Source organism: Oryctolagus cuniculus, chromosome 4, assembly GCF_051225735.1.
Source record: "Oryctolagus cuniculus isolate XC-2025 breed Fujian yellow rabbit chromosome 4, ASM5122573v1, whole genome shotgun sequence".
Taxonomy (NCBI): domain Eukaryota; kingdom Metazoa; phylum Chordata; class Mammalia; order Lagomorpha; family Leporidae; genus Oryctolagus; species Oryctolagus cuniculus.
Window position 1 is genome coordinate 92243600 of NC_142870.1, and position 24725 is coordinate 92268324.

The 24725-nt window shown below is 49.8% G+C and overlaps 1 protein-coding gene across 4 annotated transcripts in view; it reads left to right on the plus strand.

Moving 5' to 3' along the window:
* Window positions 1-24725, plus strand: part of MASP1 (MBL associated serine protease 1) — a 73726-nt gene that overhangs the window by 29633 nt on the left and 19368 nt on the right. For 3 of the 4 annotated variants that reach the window (XM_070073181.2, XM_008266637.5, XM_008266638.5), the window contains 8 exons: window positions 152-329; window positions 1902-2033; window positions 5061-5257; window positions 11067-11214; window positions 12189-12307; window positions 13164-13242; window positions 19284-19421; window positions 20841-20915. In XM_070073181.2, coding sequence (XP_069929282.2) covers window positions 152-329; window positions 1902-2033; window positions 5061-5257; window positions 11067-11214; window positions 12189-12307; window positions 13164-13242; window positions 19284-19421; window positions 20841-20915 — 1066 coding nt within the window. Of the gene's footprint in view, window positions 1-151; window positions 330-1901; window positions 2034-5060; window positions 5258-11066; window positions 11215-12188; window positions 12308-13163; window positions 13243-15539; window positions 16533-19283; window positions 19422-20840; window positions 20916-24725 lie in introns of those variants that run through there. The other variant, XM_008266639.5, reaches the window with a different exon arrangement.

Below are 24725 nucleotides of genomic sequence, written 5' to 3' on the forward strand. Positions count from 1 at the left end.
AGATCCCAGAATCCTCAACCCCTATTTTCTTTGGGTTTCCCAGGCTGCCCGGTTTACTTGTGGACAGCCCCTTTCTCTTTCTTCCTGGAGATCCTAAAAGAAGCCAAATGGGAAGCTGCTCATCTTGTTCCCTTTCTCTTTAACCTCAAAGGTAGAAACTGAAGATCAGGTGCTGGCAACATTCTGTGGCAGAGAGACCACAGACACAGAGCAGACCCCTGGCCAGGAAGTGGTCCTTTCCCCTGGCTCCTTCATGTCCATCACTTTCCGGTCAGATTTCTCCAATGAGGAACGATTCACGGGCTTTGACGCCCACTACATGGCTGTGGGTAAGTTGGAGAACTGAGCGGCTCATCCCGCTGGCTTCCTTTTCTCTATAAAGACAGCACTGCCTGGGCTTCAGGCTAATCTGTATTCTCACCACATACACCCACCTGTGTCATCTCACTTTCCTCGTTCCATCACACACCTGTCTGTCTAGACGTCCTCTGTCCATCCATCAGTTCACCTCTTTTGATGCATTTCAAAGTAGACAGCAAACATCCGTACACTTCTTCCTAAATACTTGAACATGCTAATCATTTTGCTAGCATTCAGTTGGCTCTTTCTGTGTGAAACTTACATGCAGCGAAATGCACAAATCTTAGTGCACATTTGTTGATTTTGAAAAAGTTGTATTTAACAAAACATCGAACTTTACATCAGCCCAGAGAATTCCTTCAAGCTCATGTCCAGTTAATCGCTGCCCTCATCTCCATTCAAGAACGTAATTGTCTGATCATTTTCAGCCATACTCTTCAGGGTTTTTTTTTCGCCTCTTCTAAAACTTCATATAAATGAACACAAAGAAAAAACTCATTGTGAGCGTGATGATTCTCCTACTTAGCCAAACATCTTTGGGATCCATTCATGCTCTTGCATGTATCAGCCATGTGCTCCTTTTCCTGGCAGGGTACTATTCCATTGTGTGAATCTACCAGACAGTCTGGTGGTTGACTCCTGGGCTCTCCTCACTTTTTGTCTCTCAGTAATAAAGCTGCTAAGAGCCTTTTTGCACTAGTCTTTTAATGAATATGTGCTTTTACTTCTATTGGATCAACTGGGAATTGCTGTTTCATAGGGTAGATGTATATTTGGTTTCATAAGAAATTGCCAGACCTTTTCTAAGGCAATTATCCTGTTTTATGAATGTCCAGCAGTGTATGAGGACTCTACTGTGCCACCTCTTCACCGACATTACTTGTCAATTTAAAAGCCTTTGTGCACTGAGGTGGGTGTGTAGTGGTACCGCATTATAGTTTAAGTTACATTTCCCTGATGACTAGGGATGGTGAGCACCCTTTCATGTGCTCATGGCTTTCATACATCTCTTTAGGATAACTGTATGTTCAAATGCTCAGGCTAGGGCTTGATCACATGATAGGCTTAGGAGGCAGTGCAGAGTAGAGTGTGTGTTGAAGTCAACTCCTCGGGACTTGAATCCTGAGTCTGCCATACTGTCTACCTGGCCTTGGGTTCTTTAATGACTCCCTGTCTCAGCTTCATCACCTATAGAGTGTGGGCCATAACAGTTCTGCTTCCTATGATTGTTGGCTGGCACACAGCTATTATCACAACTCTAATAGGACAATGGTCCCAGCTGAAATCTGGTGGCATGGGTTGCAACCTGACTGTCTAGTCTGGAATAAGTTGCCTAACCTCTCTGATTTCAAGTTTTCTCATTTGTAAAATGAAGGTGGTGGCTATATGTGGTTTTAATGCAGAGATTAAATGAGAGAATGCATGAACCACCCCCCTGCCAACACAGTGAGTGGCCCATGCTAAGTGCTCTGTGAGTGTGGGCTGTTGTCTTCCTTATCACTCATGCACTGATTGACTGAGAGGCTGTACCCACTCTGCAGATGTGGACGAATGCAAGGAGAGGGAGGACGAGGAGCTGTCCTGTGACCACTACTGCCACAACTACATTGGCGGCTACTACTGCTCCTGCCGCTTCGGCTACATCCTCCACACAGACAACAGAACCTGCCGAGGTAGGGCCTGGGGGGCTTCTCTCCATGAACGTTCCAGGAAGACTGGAGGAGGCTCAGAAGAAAGACAGATTGCGGTAGGGAGAGTTTAAAACAAAGTCCAAAGTGCACTTGAGACACCGTATGGCGGGAGATGCTGAAATGCCCACCCAGACTAGAAGCCCAGGTGCTTGTTCCTGGGCAGAGGTCCCTGTCTCCTCTGCTGCCATGGGTGCGTGGCCTGGCTGAGTTAGGGGAAAATCTGGGGTCCCCATCCTTCCTCTCTGGGCCATTGACTACGCCTCCCCAGCAGTTCTCTCTTCTCTTCCGTGGCCCATATGTTCTTCAGCACCAGGGAGAACCTCAGTCCAAAAGATAGAGAGAGGAGAGAGGGAAAGGCAGAGCCAATAAGAAAGGATCCCCTTCCTTCCCTCTGTGTTCCTCTCTCATCAACAAACCTCCTGTGGGGCAGTCTGCAGGCTGGGCAGGGAAGGAGGGAGGGAGGGCTTGAGCCACTCCCCGGAGGAGATCCCGGGCTCCTGTGGTGACAGCCACCTAAGCAAACAGTGGGAGGCTGCAGAGGCTCCATCCGCCACACTTACATGATGGAAACGTGGACACAGCACACTCAGGCTTAAGTCAGCCTGGAGACGTGAGCAGAAGCTTGGCGGAGATGGTGACCCTTGTCAGGAATGTCAGAGGAAGGCGCAGCAGGGCAGGCCGGGGGTGTGTCTGAGGAGCTGCCAGTGTGAGTGTGATCTGGAGGAAGGATCCGCTCTGGGCTCCCACTTGTAAAGCTGAGGGAGGAACACAGGGCTGGAGAGCAGAGTCCTCCCCTTCCTCCTTCAAAAACGGCTGCTAGAATCTGAGCCAACCCTGCAGGACGCATCAATACAACATGGCAGAAAACAAAACTTCCCGCCCCCCGGGGTTGGCTCAGAAAGTGCTATATTTTCTTTTTAAAAAAAAAAAAAGGCAAACAAACAAGAGTCATTTATTTGAAAGGCAAAGTGACAAAAAGAGAGAGAGAGAGAGAGAGAGAGAGAGAGAGAGAGAGAGAGAGAGAGAAAGGAGACAGAGAGGGAATCTTCTATCTGCTGTTTCCTTCTCCAAATACTTGTAACAGCCAGGGCTGGGCCAGGCCAAAATCAGGAACCAGAAAGTCAATCCAGGTCTCCCGCATGGGTGGTAGGAAGCAAGTACTTGGGCCGTCATTTGCTGCCTCCCAGGTGTATTAACAGGAAGCTGTATCAAAAGCCAGGAGCCAGTGTTGTGACACAGCAGGTTAAGTTACTACCTGCAATGCCGGCATCCCATATGAGTACCAGTTTGACTCCTGGCTGCTCCACTTCTGATCCAGCTCCCTGCTAATGCACCTGGGGAAGCCGCAGATGATGGCCCAAGTGCTTAGGACTTCCCATTTACATGAAAGATCCAGATGGAGTTCCAGGCTTTTGGCTTTGACCTGACCCAGCCCTGGCCATTGCAGACATTTGGGGAGTGAACCAGCAGAGGCAAGATCTCCATATCTCAATCTCTCTCTGTCTCTCTCTGTCTCTTTCTGTCTCTCTTTCTCTCTTTCTCTCTTTCTCTCTCTCTCTCTCTCTCTCTCCCTCCCTTCCTCTCTGCTTCTCTCCCTTTTTGTCACTCTGCCTTTCATACAAATACTTTTTTTATAAAAAAGAACTTGACCTAGCACTCAGATATGGGATGTGGGCATTCCAAACAGCAACTTAACTCTCTGCACCACAATGCCCACCCTGAGGGTATATTTTTATTGTTTCCATTTAATACTTATTGAGTATCCACTATGTGCTGAGTGTAGCAGGTGCTAAAAATGCACAGGGTAGAGCAAGATTTTCAATCTTTTTTTATGTCACTTCTAGCCCTGCTCCTAGGAGCCTTTTTCCTATACCACAGATATGTTATATATTTGTGTATATACAGTATGTCTGTCTGTCTCATGTGTAAGGAAAGTAAGACCTTCTCCTCCTTTAGGACAGCACATCCATGAGAATGCATGGGATAGAAAACAGAAACAGATGGGGCTTCCCAAGACCTCAGTCTAAACCTTGCTCAGCAGCCTGCCTGCATTTCCATCCTAGAGTTTCTCATTTGCAAATGAGCAGGAGGAACAAGGACTTGGAAAGCATTGATGTCCCACCTCTTAGGTCAGTCCAAGGGCAAAGACGCAATGGCTCTAAAGGGGCCTCAGCAGGGCTAAGTTATGGCCAGATCCCAGCATGCTGGCTCTTGAGCTAAGTAAGGCAGTGAGAACAAGGCAGAGCCCTTGAGCTCACAGAACTCGCAGTCCAGCGAGACAAGAAACACAGCGACTGCATAAGGACATAACGTCAGCAGGGGGACAGCACTGTGAAGACAACAGAGTACAGGCAGGGTGAAGAGGTGTGGGGTGTGCGAAGAGCCTGGATGAGGGTAGCCAAAAAGTCATGGGAAACTTATGAAAGATAACTTTGCTTCGGTACCAAAATGCTTTTAAATCTATGCATATGAGGTCTTCAGAAAGTTCATGCAAATGCTTGTTATAAGAAATGATGCGTGGATTTCAGACTTTTGCACTTAAATAAATGTATCTTTTAACTCCATGCTCCACAAACTTTCCAATGTGTGCTCATATTGGATGAGGATCCAGGAAGGTTTTGAACAGAGACCTAGATGAAGTTCTAGGTAGAGGGGCAAGTAGGACCAAAGATGTGCAGACACCCCTTAATACCCCTCTCAAACTCTCCCATCCCCACCCCTCTATGTACTCCCCACCAATACCAGAGAATCTGACAAGAATTATCCCACAGGGCAAATAGATCTGAATAGAAAATTGGAAAGTCTAGGTTTGACCTTGAAAGTGCTGCAAATACCTAGCTGTGATCTTGAGTCAATCAATTCCCCTCAATGAGCTTCAGTCTCCCCTGTAAAATGGGGCTTCTGATCCCTTACCTTCCACCACTGGGAAAGTCATATAGCAATAGAGGGGCAAAGGGCCACCGTGGCCATGGCTTCAGGATACCACTTTCTCTGCTATGTTTCCCACAGTGGAGTGCAGTGACAACCTGTTTACCCAGCGGACCGGCGTGATCACCAGCCCCGATTATCCCAACCCTTATCCCAAGAGCTCTGAATGCTTCTACACCATCGAGCTAGAGGAGGGTTTCATGATCAGCCTGCAGTTTGAAGACATTTTCGACATTGAGGACCACCCTGAGGTGCCCTGCCCCTATGACTATATCAAGGTGAGCCTGCGATGGACGCTTATCCTGGGGATGATGGAGACTCTTGGTGAACATGGGAAAGTTGATACTCTGGACCCTTCACCTTCTGTCACAATGCAGCTGAGCCGCCAGCTTCCCCAAAAGTCATTATGTGAAATAGCATCTACTAGCTTACTCAGGTCCAGCTGAAAGGTCTTCCCCAATGCAAAACCAGTGCCCTGGCTGCCCAGGTGGTTTGAGGAAGGGTCACGAAGTCAAATATGCATCTTAGAAAGGTCCCTTGGAAGCAGGCGTAGCTTCATGGCATGCAATCTGTATGGTCACACAAAGTTTTATGCTTGGCCTAATGTCACCTGCCATTGCCGTCTTGACCTTCTTAATAGAGTTGAACGAGGGATGCATATTATGCAGCTGGCCCTGCCAGGGGGAAGGAACTCTGTGAAAGGCAAATAAAGAGGGAAGGATGTCACAGGAAAATTGCCTCTCAGTTTGTGGTTATACCAACCATAGAGGCGAGATGCAAAGGCAGCCTGCATTGGAGCCATGGCTGAGATTGTGGAGGGAGATGCTTTTGAGGGACATAGGAAGTAAAATCAGAAATACTTGGAGAATGATCAACTGAAGCATTCAAATGGAGCTGGCTCAGACCTCAGGAGAGGTGCTGAGCTGGAAGAAGGTGCTATCAAGTACGCAGATAGGCACTGGTTTAACCCACGGAAATGGTGGGATGTTCTAGAGAGAAAGCAAGGTGGAAGCTAAGATACAATAAATTCAAAGAGCTGGAGAGAAGAGGTATAGTCCAAACATGAGATTGGAGAGAGGCAGAAAATGAAACTGCCAAGGGGAGAGCTGTCACGAGCAGGAGGAGAAACCATAGAGTCCATGAAAGGAGACTCCATAGCTCTGAGCCTAGCTGACCTCCTCCTTGGATCCAGAGGCTGAGAGCCAGCCTGGCTGCAGGTGGGACAACAGGAAGCATAAGGCGTGGAGTTTCCATTGCTGTGGAGCAATTTCCCACAAACACAACAGCTCACAACAATACCCATTTCTTTTTTTCTCACTCTAAGTAGTCTTTAACTGTGTATACTTATGGAGGAGCGCATGATCAGTTGACACATGTGTGGACACAATGTGTGGTATCAAAGCAGGAGGACTGGTGTCTCCATATCCTCAAATGCACCTCCCTCTTTTGTGTTGGGAACCTTCAGATTCTTCTCATCTAGCTCTCTATGAAACATGTAATAAATTGTTAAAAGCTACAGTCACTCTGCTGTTCTGTAGAACACTAGGATTTGTTCCCTCTACCTAACCGCATTTTGGTACTCATTACCCAACCTCCTTCTGACCCTCTACTCCCTTCCACTTCCCCACATCTAGTGGCTTCTATTATGGTCTCCATTTCTATGAAATCAACTTTGTTTAGTGTCGCTCCCCCTCTTCGTGGAGGAACGACACAGGACCCTGCGCTGTTCTTTCGTCTGCTCGGCCCTCCCCGGGTTTGCTGTTGGTTCTTCCCGGGTTGGCTACCGTCCCTTCCACCTCCGTGGAAGGGCAGTTCCCCCTGGCCGCATTCCCCACTTCCGCAGGGGAGCGGCACACCGCCGGCCGGTTCTCTCGGGGGCTGCACGGGTTCCCTTAGATGTTCCCCATAGATGTTCCTGGTGCATGCCGTCTCTCTCCTCCCTCATAGTCCTCCTCCGCCAATCCTAACTCGGCTGCCCACACGCCGAGTACGCTGCTCTCCTCCAATCAGGAGCAAGTCCTACAGTTTATTAGTTGAACTGGAGGCAGCTGTGCGGAAGCTGTTTACTTCTCTCCCAGCGCCATATTGTGGGAGAGCAGATGCATAGAATAAGTCCTAATTCCAGTTAACTCAGTCTAGTCCGGATTGCTCCCCACAGATCCCCCTTTCTTTTTATTTTTGGCGTTGATACGCGCCTGTCTTCGGTGCCCCATGGCACACACTCTGCTCTACTTGCTAGAGTTGCCACAGGTTCTTACAAGTCCTATCAATCAGGAAAACCGAATCCGGGTCCTCTCTTCGCCATGTTGTGAGGAGGTTTTTAGGTGCTGATGCGTGCCTGTGTTCGGTGCCCTGCAGCGCATGCTCTGGTCGAGCCTGCAGGGGCTTACAAGCCCTATCAGGCAAACCGAATCCAAGCCTTCTCATTGCCGTATTGTGGGGGAGACTTATTAGTGTTGGTTCGTGCCTATCTTCGGTGACCTGCAGCTCATACTCTGGTCGAGCTGCTTGCTGGTGCTTACCGCCTTAATTAGGCAGACCGAATCCAAGCTTTCTCATTGTTGTATTGTGGGGAAGCCTTACTGATGTTAATTCGTGCCTGTCTTCGGTGACCTGCGGCGCATAAGCTGCTAGCCGCCGCAGGTGCTCATCGTGCTCATCGCCTCACTTAATCAGGCAGACCGAATCCAAGCTCTCACATTGCAGTGTTGTAGGGAGGCCTTTCTATTTCTCTATTTCTCTATCTCCGGGCATTCCTATTTCTCCCATTTTACTTCTATCTTCCAGCATTCCCATTTCTCTCACTTTACTTCTAAACTTCTATTTCTCTTATCCCTGCAGCTTCCCGGCGCCTCGCCCCGCCAGTGGGCTCCGCCCCGAGGCTGCTTCTCCGCGCCTCGCCGGCTCTGAGCCACTTCAGCCAGCGTCTCTCTCATCTGCGCGGCTTCCCGGCTTTGCGCGGCTTGGCTTCGCGCGCTGCGGTCTCCACGCCCTTCGCGTCTGCACCACGGCCTCGCGCCAGCCCCGTTCCCTATCTATTCACGCCCCGTGCTCTCTCTGCACGCGGCGGCTTCCGCGAGTAACACAGCGTAGCTTACGTGTCCGCCACTAGCATTCAATCTAAGTTCCCCGGGCTAGCCTGGCGAATTCAACCCAGCATACGTCTCCGCCCCACGGTTTGGCTTCCCGTCCTTTGCTCCCCGGGCTAATCAGACGGATCCCAATCTGGCTTACGTTTCAGCTTCTGGTTTCAACTTTTCGCCCCCTATTCCCGGGCTAACTTGAGAATCCCAAAGTGGCTTTCGTGTCCGCCTTGGCCTGCCCCCCGCGGCTTCAATTTCCCTAACATTTTTCTCTACCCGGTATGTTTCCCTAAGTTTTCTTCCAACAATATTCCTCCCTCATTTCTCCTGGCCTCTCCCCACAGTCCGCATCCGAGTCTGTTTGTTCTAGCTTTCACTTTCGCTTTCGACCTTAGAGATTTCTCCCAGCTTCCCCCCGTAGTCCGTATCTGAATCTATGCCTAGGCTTTCAACAGCTTCCTCCGGCACCTCTTTCGTCCGGCTTTTCCCTAGGCTGTTTGCTAGTCTCTCTCTCCGATATTTTCCCTAGGCTGTTTGCTAGTTTCTCTCTCCGATATTTTCCCAGTTCTTCCCGTTTCTTCCCTCCTAAGTTTCATATCCGTCCTAGGTTTCCTATCCGAGCTAGGTTTCCTATCCGTCCTAGGTTTTCTATCCGAGTCACGGCACCATTATGTCGCTCCCCCTCTTCGTGGAGGAACGACACAGGACCCTGCGCTGTTCTTTCGTCTGCTCGGCCCTCCCCGGGTTTGCTGTTGGTTCTTCCCGGGTTGGCTACTATCCCTTCCACCTCCGTGGAAGGGCAGTTCCCCCTGGCCGCATTCCCCACTTCCGCAGGGGAGCGGCACACCGCCGGCCGGTTCTCTCGGGGGCTGCACGGGTTCCCTTAGATGTTCCCCATAGATGTTCCTGGTGCATGCCGTCTCTCTCCTCCCTCATAGTCCTCCTCCGCCAATCCTAACTCGGCTGCCCACACGCCGAGTACGCTGCTCTCCTCCAATCAGGAGCAAGTCCTACAGTTTATTAGTTGAACTGGAGGCAGCTGTGTGGAAGCTGTTTACTTCTCTCCCAGCGCCATATTGTGGGAGAGCAGATGCATAGAATAAGTCCTAATTCCAGTTAACTCAGTCTAGTCCGGATTGCTCCCCACAGTTTAGCTTTCACATATGAGAAAGAACATGTGATATCTTTCTAGAACACCCATTTATTGATTTTTAAAGATGTACTTATTTATTTGAAAGACAGAGTTACACAGAGAGGGAGAGACAGTGAAAGAGGGAGAGATTGATTTTCCATCTACTGGTTCACTCTTCAACTGGCTATAGCAGCAGGGACTGGACCATGCTGAAGCTTGGAGCCTGGAACTCCATCCAGGTCTCCGTGTTGGTCGCAGGGGCAGGTGGTTGGGTCATCCTCTGGGCCAGCCTCTGTTGCTTTACCAGGCACATTAGCAGGGAGCTGGGTCAAAAGCAGAGCTGCCAAGAGTCAAATAGGAACTCTTCTATGGGATGCTGGCCCTCAGCATCTAGGAGCTGCTCTCACATCCTTCCTTGTGCCTCTCCTCCCAGCAACACAGATAATTCCCTGCATCAAATTCCCCTCATTCTACAAATCACCACGACCTCTGCAGAACTCTGCTTTGACAGGGCTCACGTGATTGAATGAGGCCTGCCTGGACAATCTCCCTATCTTTATGTCAACAAAGGAGCAATGACATCTGTGAAATCCCTTTTGCCATGAAACATTTCATAATCACCAACACCAGCCATGAAGGTCACCGGGACCATCTTAGAACCCTGCTTACCCCACAGTTTCCCAGGAGCTATGCGTGGAAGCCTCATGCAGGCAATTAACGAACCTCTTGGGACTTCACTTTTGTTCCTCTCTCCATAATTAAGGGTGACAAGGTGCAGATGTGAAGATGTCACCCAGTACTGTAGAAGTCACCATTGTTAAGGAGCTTGGTCCTCAGAGATGGACGAAAAGAGGTTAAAGGCACAGGAGGGATGCAGGACTGGGAGGTGACGACTCCATCAATTAAGAGTGTCGTCTCCTCTTCCACTGCCATCCTCATCCGCATGCCAGCCCCTCTCTCCCGCTCAACTGTAAAGCATCCCCACTGCTTTTCCTGCTTCTGTCCTTTCCCACCCACTCTGTTTTAGCCCCATGGCATCCAGCCGGAGCATTACGGAGGTAGATTAGATCAACATGGCACTGGACTGGGAGCTAAGCTGCAGACCTTGCCTCCCCTCCCAGCCACCTGCCGTAGCACGCCCTCCATGCAGCCACACTGGCTCCCGTCCTGTTCAGCCCTCACCAAGCTCTTCCCTACCTTTGGCCTTGGTCTTCGTGTATGTTGTTTTCTCTGCATGAAAACTGCACTTCCCTCTTCTTCAAACCAGAGGCTTCTCCTCATCCTAACGTCAGATCCAATGTCACCTCCTCATAACCTTGACCACTAATTTAAAGTTAGTATCTGTTACTCAATTACCACTATATGAATAATGATTTATATTAGATGATATGTAATGGATTTATAAAAGAGGTTGCATTAGGTTTTAGTATATAAAATACAAACATATGGCATGCATCTCTGTAATATGTGAATATCACTGTGCTTATCTATTGTTACCCTGTGACAGCCTATGGTTACTTTTCTATTACTTATTGTTGTTCCCTTTCAACTGCACCTCAGTCTTTGAGGACAGAGACCTTGACTATTTTGTGCACTGGGCAGGGCTGTGCCCTTCTCTGAGCCACAGTGTGTTCATTTTTAGGCAGCAGAATATTAACCTGCCTTGACCAATTCCAAGGCCATTGTAAACTGTAAATCAGAGAGTGGAGAAGGAACCACTTGGCAAATGGCAAGAGCCACCAAAACTGTGGGTGAATGTGATGGATTCACTTCCAGGTTTCCAGAAAACCCCAGAGTGCAGCGTAGAGGAGTTGCCTACATCAGTCACCGCAGCTGCTCAGATGTGACTCTTCTCTATCTCGCTTCTCTCAGATTAAAGTGGGTGAAAATGTCTGGGGACCCTACTGTGGAGAGAAAGCCCCAGAAGCCATCAGTACCCAGAGCCACAGTGTCCAGATCCTGTTCCGCAGCGACAACTCGGGAGAGAACCGGGGCTGGAGGCTCTCATACAGAGCTGCAGGTAACCCCGCCCCCAAACACACACACACACACACACACACACACTGCACAAACCAGGGCTGGAGGCTCTCATACAGAGCTGCAGGTAACCCCGCCCCCAAACACACACACACACACACACACACACTGCACAAACCAGGGCTGGAAGCTCTCATACAGAGCTGCAGGTAACCTCGCCTCCTACACACACACACACACACACACACTGCACAAACCAGGGCTGGAGGCTCCCGTACAGAGCTGCATGTAACCCCGCCCCCAAACACACACACACACACACACACACACTGCACAAACCAGGGCTGGAGGCTCCCATACAGAGCTGCAGGTAACCCCGCCCCCAAACACACACACACACACACACATACACATTGCACACTGAGTGGCTGTGCTCCACACTCACAGGGGTGGGTGTTGTCTGAAGGAGTGCACATCAGGGACTCACTAGCTGTGGAGTTTGGGACCAAGGTTCGTGCCTTTCTCCATCTATAAAATGCGGACCAGGGCAGCCATGATGTGGGTTTGGGACTAGACTAATAATTCTTAGAACCTGCTGCGTTGCAGCATCATGTTGGGGAGATTCTCTCGTTCCCTGACTCCCTCCCTGCACCTGCTGACTCCTGAGTCCTGGAGCGGGTTCTTCTACTTCCAGCCTCCTGTAAGTCAGGGACTGGAATTGGGTGTGGCCCGGAAGCCCAGAATGTTTCATTCTCCTTTGAATGTTTGCCTCCTCCTGGGCCCCTAGATGGCAAAGCCACAGCTCTTGCTCCTCTCTTTCTCAAGACAGCCAGTCCTGGCCCTAAAGCAGTAGAACCATTTGGCCCAAGAGTCTGCAGTAGCTCAAGTAACAAGAGGGTGGATGTCATTGACGAGAAAATCACGGTCCCATCAGGACTCGGGTCCAGGGGGCTGCTCCTTTGCAGCCAGACTCTGTCTGGTTTCTCATCTGCTGTCCTTTCATTTGCTGCCCACCAGGAAACGAGTGCTCAGAGCTGCAGCCTCCCGACCAGGGGAAAATTGAACCTTTGCAGGCCAAGTATTTCTTCAAAGACCAAGTGCTCGTCAGCTGTGACACAGGCTACAAAGTGCTGAAGGTGCAGGGCCCTGTTTGGGGAGGGGAGCGGCCAAGCCAGAGGGCAGACGGGCCAGAGCTTATCACAAGTCCCAGCACAGGATTTCCTCCCGAATGCTCCACGAATTCCAAAGGACGCATCCCAGACTGTCTGTTGCTTCCAGAAGTAGTCAAAAAAAAAAAAAAAAAAAAAAAAAAAACTGTTATGAGAACATGAGTTTGCTTGAATTTCATGAAATAGGAGTCATCCAGCCCTGTAAGGTCAACAGCCTTAGGGGGTGACCCCTGGAAAGGGAAATCCGGCAGATGGGCGCTCCTAGACTCCGGTGCTCTGACATAATGGTTCCCCAGGAATCACTTGATGAGTGTAAGATATCATCTCACCTGAGGTCAATTAAAGCAGAATTTTTGGGGCTGGGGACAGGGACAGGCTTTTCTTTGATGCTCTCTGGCTGAGTGCCATGTGTAGCCAAACTAGAGGACCGCTACCCTCTAGAATGGTTCTCAGAGGGCTCCCTGGACAGCAGCAGCAGCAGCACCTGGAACTCGCTAGAAATGCCAGGTCTTGGGCAAGCCAGACCCACTGAGTCAGACGCTCTGGGGGCAAGGCCCAGCAGTCGGTTTCAACTCCAGAGAAGGAGTCAAGGTTGCAGTCTTCCCTTAGGAATCAGTTGTCCAAACGCCTTTTTGTTGCCTCTGTACAAGTGGGGAAGATGCATCCAGCATTCTGTTTCCCTGACCTTCAAGCTTGTCCTTGGAGGCCCAGGGGTGGGAAGTCAAGTTTGAAAGTTTCAGTGCGCTTGGCTGATAAATGACCACTGACCATCCCCCTCCCCCAACCTCCTTTCCCCCACTCCCTTCTTCCTGCTTCTTTCTAGGATGATGTGGAGATGGACACCTTCCAGATTGAGTGTCTGAAGGATGGGACTTGGAGTAACAAGATTCCTACCTGCAAAAGTAAGGAAACCAAGTGGTTGATTACAAGGATAACGTGCCCTCTCCCTTCCCCCGGCCTCCCCACTCACTGGGGGGATCTGAGCACAAAGAGCACAAGGGTGAAAGCTTGCCAAGAGCACCCTAAGAGGGGTGGGGGCAGGGCTTAGGGACACTTGAGCACAGGACAAAAAAAGTATACAATAGCACTCTAGAATCCCGAAAGACACTTCTCGTGGGCCCCAATCCGCTTTCCAGATTCCGATGTTAGCTCAGCCTGCACGCAGGTCGCCTCACTAGCTGGAGGGACAGCGCATCTGCAGCTGTGGACTCAGCTCTGCCAGTTGTTAGTTGAGGACATAAGTTAGGTTCTGGTACCCAGCACCGAGGGACCCTGCTGCTCTCTGCGTGACCAGCAGCCCTTTCCTCCGAGTCTTCTGGGGCAGTTCCTGTCTCAGGGCTGTGAGGGTGGCACAGGGGATGTGGCTCCCCCTGGCCCTTGGGACCCGTGGTTCTTGCCCTCCCTCTGCTCCTCATCCATGCTGACCATGGACAGGATCCATCGCCTCAACGACAACATGAAGGGGTTTGGACTAGTTTTAGTAGTCCTTCAAAAAGGGTGTGGAAGAATGCATTTATTTGGGTACAAGAAATATTTGAAATCCATTCTTTTTTTATAACAAGTATTTTAATGAAGTTTTGAAGACTCTTCCTATATGCTAGTGGCTCTACAATAATATAACCCATCTAAATCTAGAAATTTCTAAACACCCCCACCCACCCACCCACCCAGGACCATAGTTTTAGAATCTTGCTTATGGCAGCAGTGATGCAGGAGGCAGGGTGACAGGAACCAGGGAAGGAAGGAAGGGGTGGGGGTGACTTCAAAACCTTGAGGTGAGGAGTCAGGAATTAGGGCTGGCTGCCCCGCCCCCGTTCTCTGACTTTTCCTGAAGATTTGGCAGTGCTGACCTTTTCCCTTTCTCCTAGGCAGAGAATTGCCCAGGGGCCCACGGGGATACCCTCAGGCCATGGTGCTCCCTTGAGGCAAATCCCAGACAGAACTCTGAGCAGGACTGTGTTCTCGGTTTTTCTTTTTAATATGATGATGTGGCTCAGGGCCCACTGTGGAAGAGGAGGGGCTTATCATGGCTTCAGCACGCCTTCCCTGGATGCCTGGGCAGAGTTCTGTAGGAATGCAGAGGAAAAAGATAAGTCCACACACGCAACTCTAACCCGTGGCTCAGTGTGTGGTTCTGTGGCTGAGTTCTGGGCCACAGGCCCTACAGCACAAGGTGAGTGGAAAGGAGGCTACGGAGTGTTCAGGACAGAGCTGACTTTGCAGTCAGGAAGTTCCAGATTTGAACTCTCTCCTGCGAGTGTCCCTAAGCAACTGACTCTGGCTCATTTGACCTCTGTTTCCTGAGGTCTCAACAGGTTAGCACACCTGTCACACATGTGCAGCACCTGGAAAAAGTAAAGACACAATAAAAGCTTGCTTCTCCCACTCCCCAGCCTGATCTCCTCACTTCCTAGATGGAGTTTCTCTCATCACAGCTGGTGAAAGTAGGAAGTACTATCCCTAATCTTTTCCCATGATGAAGCACTTTTTCTTGTAACAGAAGCATTGATTGAGAAGTTACTATTCTATGGGAGAGAACTATTTTACAGGACTTGGCATACAACAGAGTTCCCTGTCATTTCCTACTAAAGAAAGGAGGAAGTTTTTCCTTCCTACTACGACTCTATTTTTGGATGAATTAAGACCATGAAAATTCCCTTTCAGACATGCCTGGCAACCATGCTCACTCAGTAATATCGAGCATCTGTACCAGGCACTGTACTGGTTCCTAGGGAGGATGGAAAGGCAGGGATGTGGGCGAGGGGCTGGGAAGAGACAAAAAAGTGTGCTCTGGAATCAGAAGTGGGGATTGGGGTCGCTGTCCTGGCCCTGCCTCCTCCCCTTGCTCTGGTGACAAATCCTGCTCTACCCTGAGTGCTCTCTGTCAAATGAGGGTTTGAACCAGCTGAATGCAAAGCTCCCTCCAGGGGCAGAAGTTGATGACCCCCCCCTGAGGCAGGGTGCACGGCTGGGCAGCTTCTCAGCACGGCACAGATTCCACAGTCATAACTGTCCTTCCCGCTGGCTCTACCCGCGCTGTGCATTCCTGATAATTCTGGTGGAGTGATTTCTGCATTTCCTGCATGAACTGCTCCTGCTTTGCTTGCTAATTTTTCTCTTTTTCTTTTCTCTCTTTTCCTTTCTCGGCTTGCTTTCTCTGCGTCTCCTGATCCCTCTTGGATCTTCACCATGGTGGCAGAAAGCGAAATGGATTCCGAGTCAGAGCAATTGGCAGAATGAATGACGGGACCCCACCCAGTGCAGACATCCAGGACTGGAACACTCACAAGACCCCCTGGGGCTAGAGCTCCTCCACCCCTCCCCACCCACCAACACTGCCCTGCGCATTCCCCTGAAGATTAGGCTGGACGCTGGACAAGGCGACCGCCACAGCAGCGGAAGCTGCTGCACGTATGAAAACAAAAAGTCTCCATTTTGAGGGTTCACCCATCATTCAAACACGACTCTGGCAAACAATGAACAGACATTGGTTTATTCTTTTTGTTAAGCACCCCTAAGTGCTTTGTGCTTTTCTCAATGGAAAAATGCCTTCCATCCCAGAGACACAGGATTCAATGTACAATCACATGGCCTTGGGCTGGCAAAGTTAAAGTGGACCCTCGTTTCTAATCTGGTCCACACTTCACACTTAAATGAGCCAGAATACCTGTGACTTTCTGCCTTCAGAATTGTTACCAGTTGCTGCTTTATGAACAGCCAGCAGTAGGTAAAACAAACAATTGTCCATGTGCTGTGGCTTTGGAGACTCCTGAGACTGTGAACATCTTCTCATTCACAAATCACCCCTTCCACTCGGACCTGCCAAGGGGCTGAAATTCCATCCCTAGAGGGTCTTTCCTCTGGGGCTTACAAGTTTTGTGTTCCTTAAATTTCATGGATGAAAGGGTTCAAAACGACGGTCATCACAATTGAAAGCAGTGGTCCTCGGCTCTGGTGCTGTGGAGCATCACTGGCTTATAAACAGCGGTGAAGATGCTGCAAACTCTGCATAGCCACGTCAGAGAACCCTGGACTTCAATTGTGATTGCCCAATCTATCTGGCGATTAAACGGCCGCATGATGAGAGCAGCATGCAAGCTGAGATACAGCCTGAGGTAGTGGTATCACCAAGGGAGGTGATGGACTGGCTACTAATGACAAGCAGCTGTTGAATAAATCATGTTAAACCCAAGACGTATGAACAGACACTGTACTCAATGTGATTTGGGGAACCATAATTCAAGAGGAACGTTTTATATGTGTCCAAATAATTGCAATGCCAGGCAACACGGGGATGCCACATGGCATCAGTGGGACATGCATAAGGGGTTCTAGAACAAGGAAGCCGTCCTGTCCAGTTAGAAGAGTTAGGAAAGGCTAGCAGGAGGAAGCTGTGTTTGACAAAGGCTTCAAGGGTAGCCAGAGCATGGGGGCAGTGTTTCCCAGGCAGCAGGTTGGCAGGAACTCTGCTGGAAGCGGGAGGCAGCAGAGGGGCTGTGGCTCACAGAAGGCTCTGCTGGTGTTGGAGTGGGTGTCCCTAGGGTGGTAAGGATGAGGCTGGGAGGGTGGCTGGGGCTGAGCACCAGGGGAGCTGACTGTGTGTAGTTCTCTAGGAAGGCCCTGGATTGTCATACAGCGTGCTCAGAACGGCAGGCCGAGGGAGGTGTGCGTGAAGGAGAATGGCAGCAGGAGATGACCGTGGAACAGGGCGCGGGGTTGGAGTTGGGGGGAAGGAGGCCAAGGGGTGGGAAGGAGAAGGACATTTTGATTCTGGTTTGTGGAAAGGACTACAGAGAGCCTTAGAGAAAAGGACAAACTCTGTGTCAAGAGAAGAAGATGGATGGGCTGAGGGGGCGGGGCCTGCTGTGTGCTGGCTGTGCCCTGGGGCACTCACAACGGGAAGTAGCCTCCAGGTCCCAGTGATTCTCGGGCTGTCTGTCACGTGGACTCGGGACAGTGCACCCTTTCCCTGCTCACCATAAGGAAGCTGACGTGAGCCCTTAGTTTCCACTGTTCATTTCTGCCTCTGTCTGGTTGTTATCAGAGCCACATGTTCAGGAACAGGTCCTTTTAAAACTTTGCCAGGGTTGGGGGGAGAGGGTGAACAGGGAAGAAGGAGCAACAAATCCCATTAGGATGGGGGTGGAGCTTGACATCGGTGGTTGGGCCATGTGGCCACCTGGCTTCCAGCAATGGCGGTAGGGGCTAGGGCCTAGGATGGTGTCAGGGTGTAGATCGCGCCATAGATAAAGACTGTGCCATTTTCCTAACAAACTACCCAATCAAAGTTGCGGGGGGCAAGAGTGACCCCAATATCTAAGCACCACCATGTTTCCTGAAAGAGGAGGAAAAGCCTGCCCTCATCTCAGCAGAAAAACAAATTTAAAACTCATTCTAGCTTTAATAATAACTATGCTTACCTCTCTTATCCTACTGCTGGCTTGCACACGTTTTACCTTGCAAAGTATTTGTTTGGGGTGATCACAACAAATGTGGGTGGCTTGTCCAGGGGAGCTGGAGGGCAGGACAAAGCCAGTTTTCTCGGTGTTTGCCTTCCTTGTGGATAAGGGGAATCCACACTTACTCCCTTCTTCACCTTTCCTTCAACCCAGAGGGCCCTGGAACCACCTACATTTTAAGATAGATGATGCTCTAGTCCAAGGTGAATTTGGAAACCTAAGATTAAAATCACAATGTCTGAGTAATACTCAGGGTAAATTATTACCCCTCGCTGTTTCCCATGGGATGCAAGTGAAATTCAGGAGGAGGTGAAACTTGGGAAATACCTGGTGACAACTAACATCCATAGTAGCCAGCTAGCATCTGCTAGAGGCCACGTAACTGGAAAGCAGACCCTTAAGAACGGTCGGCTCCACTTACTACAAGAGCACTGGGTGTAAGGTCAGATCTAGTTCTCACTCTGAACGTCAGTATCTGAGTGACCTCAACTAGTCAAGTCTACTGGGTGGCCTCATCTCTGAAATACGGAGCATTTGCTAGATTGCCCACCCTTGGGTTGGTTTCCGGCCATGAAATTGGAGGATCCCTCTATGGTTCTTGGGCTCTGTCGTAGGCTGTCAAACCTAAAATGACATGAGCATCCCCCTCTGGAGGAGGGCCCTGGATTGGGTCCTCCATCTCTGATGTAGCCGTGAATATGGGCTAACCCACACTGGACACCATCAGTGCTAGCAACTCCTGGAAGACATGGCTGGAATGGAAGCTCCTCCAAAGACCCCCTCTGAGAAGCAGGCATTTTTGGTCATGTCCTGTACTGGACTACAACCAACCCCAGTGACCAGCTACCAATAACTGGAGAAAATGAATAAGCAAAGACTAAAAACTGACTCATCCCAATCCACCTCCTGCCTTCCGCACCAAGCGTGCTGCCTGGAGAGAACCAGCAAGGTGGGGCTGGGTACTCAGGCAGCAACTGGGCTTTTGTTTCTCTGGCTTTGGTTTTTTGGTGATAAGCTCCAATGTGAGCACATTAATCACTCTTACTCAGCCCGTGGTTGGGACTGGAGGAATGGAAGATTCTTTGGTTCATTGGTTCATGTCTGCCAAAATTTTCTCATTGAACCACGGGGCTTCGTGCTTAGGCAGAAGAGGCAGAATACTGCACGGCAGAACCAGACGTCAAGAAAGGGCCCATGGCAGGGCAGAGTTGGGGTCTGCTTGTATCAGCAGACCTGGCCCACCCTGTAATGGACACCAGATCAGGTGAGTTGACCACCCAGTAGTACTGTAATGGATGGGAGAAAACCCAAAGGTGGGGCTGTTGGAAGTGAAACACTGTGGAATCCGGGGGCACTGTTCAGGTAGATTATAACATCGCTTTCTGCAGTCGTGTACCCTGCACATCTATTTGAGGCCAGCTCATTAGATAGGCCCAACAGGAAGAGCAAAAGGTAGTTGAGGCGTCTGACGTTTTCTCTTCCAGTGGTAGACTGTGGAGTCCCAGCAGAGCTGGAGCACGGGCTTCTCACCTTCTCCTCCAGGAGCAACCTCACCACGTACGCGTCTGAGGTCACGTACTCCTGCCAGCAGCCCTATTACAGGCTGCTGCACAATGTCTCAGGTGAGCTCTCTGTACCACCCCATCCCTGTCTCACCCTGCACACGTGGGCCTCGGGGTTAGGCTCGGAAAGGAATAACTGCTCCTCACCTGTGGCCCCTCCTAATGCAAAGAGCACCTCCCCCATTTCCCCTCAGCCCGTTCACCCAATCCCAGGAGCTCTCGGGGTTGTCCCCACTTAGACGCAGAAACTGAGTCTCGGGACCAAAACTCGGGCATTTTTTTCTCCCATATTTAAATCTAGCACTGATTTTGCTAATGAGCGTAGCTCTTGTTGGTGGGAGCACAAAAGGGCCATGGGCTGGCACAACTAAGAGAAAGGAGAGCCTAAAAGAACCCTCATTCTCCTTCGTACTGCCCAGGGTTTGCAGAGAATGGCCAGGGTTGCTGCTTTGGCCAGTCTCTGCTTTAGCTTCTGGCTGTGAGTACCTTTGACCTGACCAGCCCCATTCAATGGGCCTGGCGGGAGTCCTTCCTTCAAAGACCTGTCCCCTTGTATGCACAGGGTCTGGGTGTGGGAAGGAGTGGAGTGAGGAGCAGATCTGGCTGCCTCACCCAAGGCCCAGCACAATTTCTGATTATGACTCAAGCCCAGCTGCAGCTGTCTGCATCCAGGCCACATCCATGCCACCAGACAGGAGGAGTCCTTGCTGCCCCAGGAACTGGGCACAGCACACAGGCCAAGGGCAAAGGACAGCAGTGGCCAGCCCATTGGCCCCAGTGGAGGTGTACAAGGAATTGGGAAGCAAAACACTTGGGCACCTGCCCCACCTCTCCCTGTCTCTCAGGCCCACACCCCAAGAGTGAGGCTCTGGCACCCCAACACCCTCCCTCTATGCTCAGTCCCCAGCAGAAAAGGAGCCCTCAGGAGATTGGGGAGGGGGAGACATCAGCTCTGCCTCTGTCGCACACAAGCCATGAAAAAATTTTCCTAATTTCTCTAAGTCTCCCGGTCCTCAGTCTGCAAAAAGGGAGCAGGACACAGCTCACAGGGTTATCATGGGCTCAAATGAGATGGCGGCCAAGTGGAGAAGGGAGGGAGGGAAGGGCATGTGCAGAGGACTGTGTGAACCAAGGTCTCTATGACTCATGAGGAGGAGGCGCTGTCCAGGGCTGGGCAGTGTGGGGCAGGGAGGGGAGCAGCCCTCTGACAGGCAGCAGGCAGTGTCAGAGCCCTGGCTGGTGTGCTGAAGAGAGCTGTGGTCATTTATGAGGACAAAGAGGAGCCAGTGGTGATGTGGGGCTGAAGAGGGACATGGTCTGACCCTTCAGGTCACAAAGGGGAATGGCTCAGAGGAAATGGCACCGGAAGACCATTTGAAAAACTTTCGCTGTGATCCACAGTAGAGGAATAAGAACCCAGATCTATTTTCCACAGGTTGCAAATCAACCTATTCCCGCCCTCCTTTTTCACTCACACAGGTGTGTATACCTGCTCTGCCCAAGGCATCTGGACAAATGAAGTCCTGGGGAGAAGCCTGCCCACCTGCATTCCAGGTACCTCACCCTCCAAATCCTAGGCCTCAAGGTCTCCCATCCAAGGCCCTAGGGCCCCAGCTGCTCTGGCTGCTCACAGGGAGTTGGCAGGCATGATGCTTTGATGGTTTCTTAAGAGATGTCTTCAGAAGGTTAAAGGTCAGAGTGACACAGCCTCACACTTTCTCAAACCATCCAAACTATAAATTCAGCCTACTCTGTTATATCAAGAGCTCTCTTGTCTCCTCTCTGTCCAGTTCTGCTCCTTTCAAACCAGCTTTTTCATCCAGAGCAATCTGTGTGTGCACCTGCTGTTTCTTCAGGGAAATCAAGAAAGTGATCATCCTGTCCTTGAGCTCCATTATGCTATGAAGGAGAGGATGACAAGACAAATAACAAATAACCTCAGGACAGAATAATAGCTTCTTCCAAACAGCAGTGTGCTCAAGTCTTTTTGATTGCTGACTTCCCCATGATTTACCTACTGTCCTCACTTAAAAATAGTGGGGAGGAGCACGGCACTGTGGTGTAGCAGGTAAAGCTGCCACCTACAGTGCTGGCATCCCTTAAGGGCACCAGTTCAAGTCCTGGCTGCTCCACTTCCAATCCAGCTCCTGCTAACGTGCCTGGGAAAACAATGGTTAATGGCCTAAGTCCTTGGGGCCATGCACACACATGGAAGACTGAATGAAGCTACTGGCTCCTGGCTTCACCCTGGCCTAGCCCTGGCCATTGTGGCCATTTGGGGAGTGACCCAGCAGGTGGAAGCTCTCAATTTCTCTCTGCCTCTGCCTCTACCTCTTTTATTTCAAAAAAATGGGAACAGAATTTTATGATGTCACTGTGCATACAGAATCTGGGGATATTTGCTTTGGCATTGTAATTACCAGTATGGATAATTTACATTACAATCACAATGCCTATATATTCAAATTGACTTAGAAAATTACAGCCCCAAAATACACACAGTAGGGTGAGACCAATAACCTAGGAAAGCATAAACTTAATATTTATAGTGATTAACATTTTTGAAAGCAAGAATACCAGTAAATAAATAATACAACCAGTAAAGATACCATTGATCAAAAATGAAAATTGAACGTCTTCCCTGATTCCAATTGCAAGCTTGTGCGAACAGTAGGAGCTTTGCAATATGGTTAAGTATTGGGTGGCATCTGTATTTTACTAAGCTATACTGTTGGATAAGCTGAGATACTGTATTATATGAATGGTACATTTTAGTAGCCCTCATTAGTGATTCAGTAGGCTTCCAGTTGTCAGATTAGTTATTACATTGAAAAGGCTATGGGGTTGTTTACTATCAATCCTTAACAAGTGAAGAGAACGTTAGCATTTAGGGGTCAGTTCTGGCTATCATGGGTGCTGTGGTATCCTTGAGACGTGGGATATAGCTTCACATGATTGTCTAGGATGAGTGAGGACCAGGAGGGAGACTCCACACCAGAGGTCTTTATGTCTACTGAAGAATTTATGAGGAGTGGAAAGAAGGGAAAGGACATCCCACTCACTTCAATTAGGCTTGGTCAGGAGCAAACCAAGGGCTCTAGGTGGTAAAGCCCCAAAGAAGAAGAGAATGGTAGATCTGTGCCAAACTGGAGGTGCAAATCCCCATTTTGCCAAAAGATCATGTGAGCCAAAGAAAACTCACAATGGATTCTATCCTGGGAAGCCATGTTGTAACTTCTGGAAGGAACAGGTGCACTGAACTGGGAATCAGAATTGGATCCCGATTCTGGTTATGCTGCTTTGTACCTGTAACCTAAGGTTACCCTGGTAAGTCACCCCTCCCCCCTCTGTTGGGCTATTATTCCATACGTTAGAAGTACTGGAGCAGGACCAAGTGATCCATGACATTCAGTGACTCTTAACAGTCATCACCCTTTGTTCGTACAAAGCATCTTGGACACAACAAGTCATGATACTATTCTAATACCCAGTGTCGAGCAGAATCATGATATATTACTGAACCAGGCCAGAAGTTGCTAAATTCTCTCATTCTAAAAAACTGGGATTAAAACAGGATGCAAGTGAGGATGGAAGCAGCCATTTTGTCCAGCATCATGATGTCTACCCTTCGAGGAAGAGTGCAAACGTTATTTGCCCCTTACTTCAAAGACAAGAAAATTAAAGATGAGGATGTTGCAGCAACTTGTTCAAGTATACCTCCAGAGTCAGGGGAAGAGCTGGAAGGTGAATCCAAGGCTTCTGATGTCAACACAAGCAACACTGAGCCATTCTCTGACTCTGGTCATGTTTCGTGCCATCCTCAGTAACCTAGACTCCAGGAGCATCACGTGTTTGTCTTAAGGACTCTATCTCAGTATGCACTGTCTTCTAGAGCGCATGGCTCTACACAGCTACAGCTGTAAGATTTCAAGGTTTCTTTGTCCCAGGAAAGACAGAGTAGGGATCGGCAGCAGCCAGCATGAATGACCCTGTTTCAGTGAACATTGCCAAAGGCTCGTTGCATTATTCAACCTCGAAAGGAGAAGGGCACGTCAAACAGAGAAACAGTTTAGTGGAAAATGAAGTAGAGTCATTGGAGACATGCATTCCCCCTCTTTCCCTGCCACTAATAGCTCTGAGCGAGTCAATTGCCTTCCTGGAAACTCCGTTTCTCTGTCTGTAAATCAGCTCTTCTCTGAGGTGCCTGCAGCCCTGACCTTCTGTGTCACTGTTCAGCACTGGCTTTGTTGTGGCTGTTGATTGAGCCAAACGATGTGTTCCTCACCAAATGAGGCCTTTCAGTACTGGATGAATTGTTACCCAGGGCAAGTCCCAAACCTGTCTTGAGATGTCACCTTGTTGTCTGCTGCTTGTAACCGGGAGCCTGACCCTCAACTTTGAAGGAGCAGACCACAGAGAGTTGCAAACACCCGTTCACATCTGGCCTGGGCAAATGAATGACAGGATTCCCCAGGATCATGCAAGAAGCATTTGGCATCAGAAAGAAGAGCATCTGAAAAACATTAGCCTGCTGAAAGGCTGCCATCCCGAGGTTGCCAACAAAACTCAAATGTTCCATGGTCTCTGAAGGCCTACTGGAGGCACCTAGAGTCAAGGAGTGTAGCCTAGCCATTTGCAACCTGGAGGAGGCCCACACGCATGCCCGGCTTACCTCCCAGGCCCAAGCACACTGCCTGGAAAAGGTCCAAGCAACCTTGTTATTATCCAGCAGGGGGCTGGTCCTGAAGACCCTCTGCTCATGGGCCAGAAGCTCGTGGCTGGAGGCTGGTGATGTGTGTGCACTCTGAAGGTGCAACCCAGTGGAACGAAGTGACTCAGACTTTTCTCCTCCCCCTACAGGGCCTGCGGAGGTCCTGAGTGCAATGATGGGTGGCCTACAGCAGGACCCATGCATCATTGCTTGTAGATTATGCCACATTTCCCTGACCTTGAATACCCGGGCCTTGAATCCATGGCTACCAACCCATGAGTCCTTTAGAACAGAGAAGGAGTCTGCAAAACTCATGCCCATGGGCTTATATGTAATGAGGCAGCGTGGTATGGAGGACGAGACAGCTGTCATAGGCTCTAGTGAACGTCTCAAGTTGATAGTTGTCACCTTGGGTTAATCTTTAACCTCTGAAGAGTTCTACCAACTTATAAAATGTGGGTGACCAGGGGAAAACTGAAACAAAATTCAAAGGAATTTGGAATGTGAGATCATCTTGGCTAACTGCTTCATTTGGCATATCAAAAGCTGAAATCTCGTAGTGGCTTGGAGTCGCATCAGCAATAGAAAGGCCAGGTCTTCTCCAGGAGTCTCCATTCCCAGTGCAGCATCTGCTGTGGCCTGCTGGCTAGTCT